The sequence below is a fragment of the Halyomorpha halys genome, unplaced genomic scaffold (assembly GCF_000696795.3).
Source record: "Halyomorpha halys isolate HHAL.00 unplaced genomic scaffold, Hhal_1.1 Scaffold14.1, whole genome shotgun sequence".
Taxonomy (NCBI): Eukaryota; Metazoa; Arthropoda; class Insecta; order Hemiptera; family Pentatomidae; genus Halyomorpha; species Halyomorpha halys.
The window spans coordinates 1211595-1214912 of NW_027115673.1; the positions used below are offsets into that span (position 1 = coordinate 1211595).

The 3318-nt window shown below is 32.4% G+C and overlaps 3 protein-coding genes across 4 annotated transcripts in view; 2 read left to right on the forward strand and 1 right to left on the reverse strand.

The window, feature by feature from the left end:
• The window catches only part of LOC106679808 (MORN repeat-containing protein 3), a 16672-nt gene extending 15873 nt beyond the window's left edge, over nucleotides 1-799 (forward strand). For both annotated transcript variants that reach the window (XM_014419168.1, XM_014419161.1), the window contains one exon: nucleotides 513-799. In XM_014419168.1, coding sequence (XP_014274654.1) covers nucleotides 513-589 — 77 coding nt within the window. In that variant the 3' untranslated portion in view covers nucleotides 590-799. The remainder of the gene's footprint in view (nucleotides 1-512) is intronic.
• LOC106679795 (alpha-tocopherol transfer protein-like) overlaps nucleotides 1-3318 on the reverse strand; it is a gene marked incomplete in the record, with an annotated part of 97820 nt that overhangs the window by 86455 nt on the left and 8047 nt on the right.
• LOC106679785 (MORN repeat-containing protein 3) overlaps nucleotides 2570-3318 on the forward strand; it is a gene marked incomplete at its 5' end in the record, with an annotated part of 24754 nt that continues 24005 nt past the window's right edge. Inside the window, 1 exon segment of the mRNA XM_014419130.3 lies at nucleotides 2570-2866. Coding sequence (XP_014274616.1) covers nucleotides 2665-2866 — 202 coding nt within the window.

Genomic DNA, 3318 nt, shown 5'->3' on the forward strand with positions numbered 1-3318 from the left:
ATGCAAAAAAAAAAATCTGTGGTTAAAAAAAAATAGTTCTCTCCAATCAATAAATAGTCACAATAAAATTATTTTTCTGTTTAAGTTTAAACCTTTTTACAATACAAAATTATTGTAATAAGTAATTCAGTAATGATAATCGAAAATAAGCAAAATGAAATTACATTGAGATCATAACTTCTTTTACTTAATTATTGTTTATAATGTTAACCAATCTATGCCTATTTATATTATTCACAATGATGCGGAGGTTTGGTTATGCAATAAATGTAAGAATAGGTATTACTTAAAGAATGGATGAGGATTGGCGAATGGAGTTGGGAAGAGAATTCCAGAAGGAGGCACGTATGACGAAGGATTAACTAGATGAATAACTAGTCGTATCAATAGAGTTGTTTTACTATTTACTGATCCTAAAATATATACATATCAATAAAATAATAATGAAATAAAATATAGATTTTTTTTGTAGATAAATAAACTTTATTTCAAAGACATTTTTTTTTTATTAGTTGATGCTGAAAGACGTGGATTCCTGTTACTACAATTGGGAAAACAAGGCATTGGCCCATGTAGGTCTTTACGTTAGAAATGATATGCAGATTAAACATGAGAAGGAAGAGGAATCAAAAACATTTTCAGTTCAGGAAGCGTTTAAACCCATGGACAAAGAGTTAGAAGATCGCCTTATTCCGAGAAGCCATCTTTTTCGTTTTGGCATTTATTCAAAACTGGATCCTGCTATTGCCGATGCGCAACCATGTTATGCATTTTATGATTAAATGAAAATGAAACCATATCTAACTTGTTTAAAATTAATTTATCTTATTTTTGTCAGGTTGGTCTAACCTCTGCGACGAGGGTTTCCAATTATCCTTCCATTGGATTTTCATGGAACAAATTTTTTTGGAATCCGTGTTGGGTTTATCTTTTCCACATATCCCATCCATCTTATTCTACTCAGGTGTAAGATTCTCTCAGTATCCAGCAGTTTACTGTAAGGTCTTGTAGAAGCACCGCTAGTCTGTAACTACTGAAGCGCCAAAGCCGCTATGGCCGACATGACAAAACCTAGTAGCTAACACGAGAACTATCATTTATTGAAATGTATATTCCTTGTAAATATTTTGATGGTAGAAATTAATAACCATGTTTTATGTTGTAGTATTCTTAAATGTATTATTAGAATCAATAAATATTACAAAAGAATTTTATGATCCACTAAAAGAAAACGTCGTACACGGAGCATCTCTCGATGTCAATGAAAAGAATGCTAGAAAAATAGTCCATAATGGGGAAAATAGTTTATTATATTTTACGAGTATGTTTTTTTAGGATTACAGGTTTGTCGTTTGTCCAGATGTAGTCCAAGGTGGCGGATCAGTTCTACAAGGGTAAGAACAGCATTATTACAGGATACTATAGGGCAGTCTGTAGGTTCACGACGAAGGGTAAAGGTGATTTGATGGGATTTATTTTGGTCCTGCAATTACGGCACCAATCTTCGAGGGCTGTGACATGTGATTGGAGGGTTTGGGATGCAATTAAAGGTTATTATTAACTTCAAGCAGATATGTGTCAGCGAAATTGGCGAGGTTAGTGTTAAAATTGGTTGGGATGTCAGCTGAGGATGGGATCTAAAATTGAAGATAAGAGAAAAAATTAGGCGGGATATTTGTCTGTATCAGTTATGGCTTTTGGATTGCGATAATAAGTAATAAACAAAATAATAAATAGTAACAAAAAAAAACCTACAGATACAGTGCCTAGTTTTTTTTCCATTATCCATTTTTCATTCTATTCCTGACTGAACGCGTTGTGTGCTTCAACGCCTCAGGCTCCTTTACTGACTTTTGATATCACTGACAACTTTTAGATGCTCTTTTTTTTTAAATTAGAGAGGACATTTTTACAACGGATTAGTTTTTGTATGACTTCATTTTGTATTTTTTTTTTATTATTATTAAAGAAAGATGCCAAAAATTGCTAGTTTTCGCCATTTGCGTCACTGTTGATAAACTAGGAAGTACTTTTATGCAAAAAAAAAAATCTGTGGTTAAAAAAAAATACATTCGTAAAAAATAGAATCACTATTCCCCTCCCCTTAGGTACTCCTTTTTTTTTACCTCTCTTTTCAGTAAAGTTGCCTTATCTCGGTCAAGAAGTAAATCCTATCACTTCTTTTTGTGGCTGATAACTTTTGGCGTCTTTTTTTTTTTACAACTGCGTTGTTCTTTGGAAGATGAATTTTTACTTTTCATTGTATTAATAAAAATGAGATATGCAATGAGGACCCAACTTACATTACTTTTCTGGAATGATGTTGATGGTACATAAATCAAAAATTTTCATTCTGCAAGAAAAACGAAAGCGATGTTGAAAAATGAAAATTTAAAGAATAAAAAAAATTAAGATTTTGTTTATAGTATAATATTTAACAAAAATTTGTATGCTTATCCACATTATTGATTTAAATTAAAAACCTAATATTCCACTATTATAGTGAATTTTATTTCTTCAAATGGGGATCACTAACAAACTACATATGTTTTTTTTAATTTAAAAATCTTATTATAATTATTTAAAGTATGATTAATTAGCCCCATCACCAATTGGTGAATACAATTATCATATTCTAATAATTTTTAAGTGAATGAGCATTGCATGCCTCCTGAAAACGTACGCTATCCATCCACACAACGCGCGAAAAACTACATTAAGAACAGACTTCCAAAATGTTACAATGCACCTCCAAAACCCTCACATATAATTGAGAATAAGACCAAGAAAACCGGATTTAGGAGGTTCTATCTCACTAAGGATACAGGACTATTCAGGGGATGGTGGAAGAACAATATGAGACATGGTATGGATTTATTATTGGCTATGCAGTTTTAAGTAATAATTAGTATTTTATTTGATGTGTGTGGCTTTACTATGAAGACTTATGTTGAATTCAGATACTATATTTAAGAGACAAGACCATATCACAGCCCTCGAAGAATGGTGTCGTAATTGGAGGATTAAGATAAATTCCAACAAATCCCATCAAATCACCTTTATCCTTCGTCGTAAACCTACCGACTGCCCTACAGTTTCATTTAATAATATTACTCTTACCCCTGTCGAACAGATCCGTTACCTTGGACTACATTTGGACAAACGGTTAACCTGGGATCCTCACACAAGACTGAAAAGACAGTAAACTGCACGTCGATTTCGACTATTACAGCACTTACTAGACAAACATTCTAAACAAAAGACTGATCTACATGACTGTAATAAGGCCAATCTGGACATGTGGAGTTGAGCTTTGGG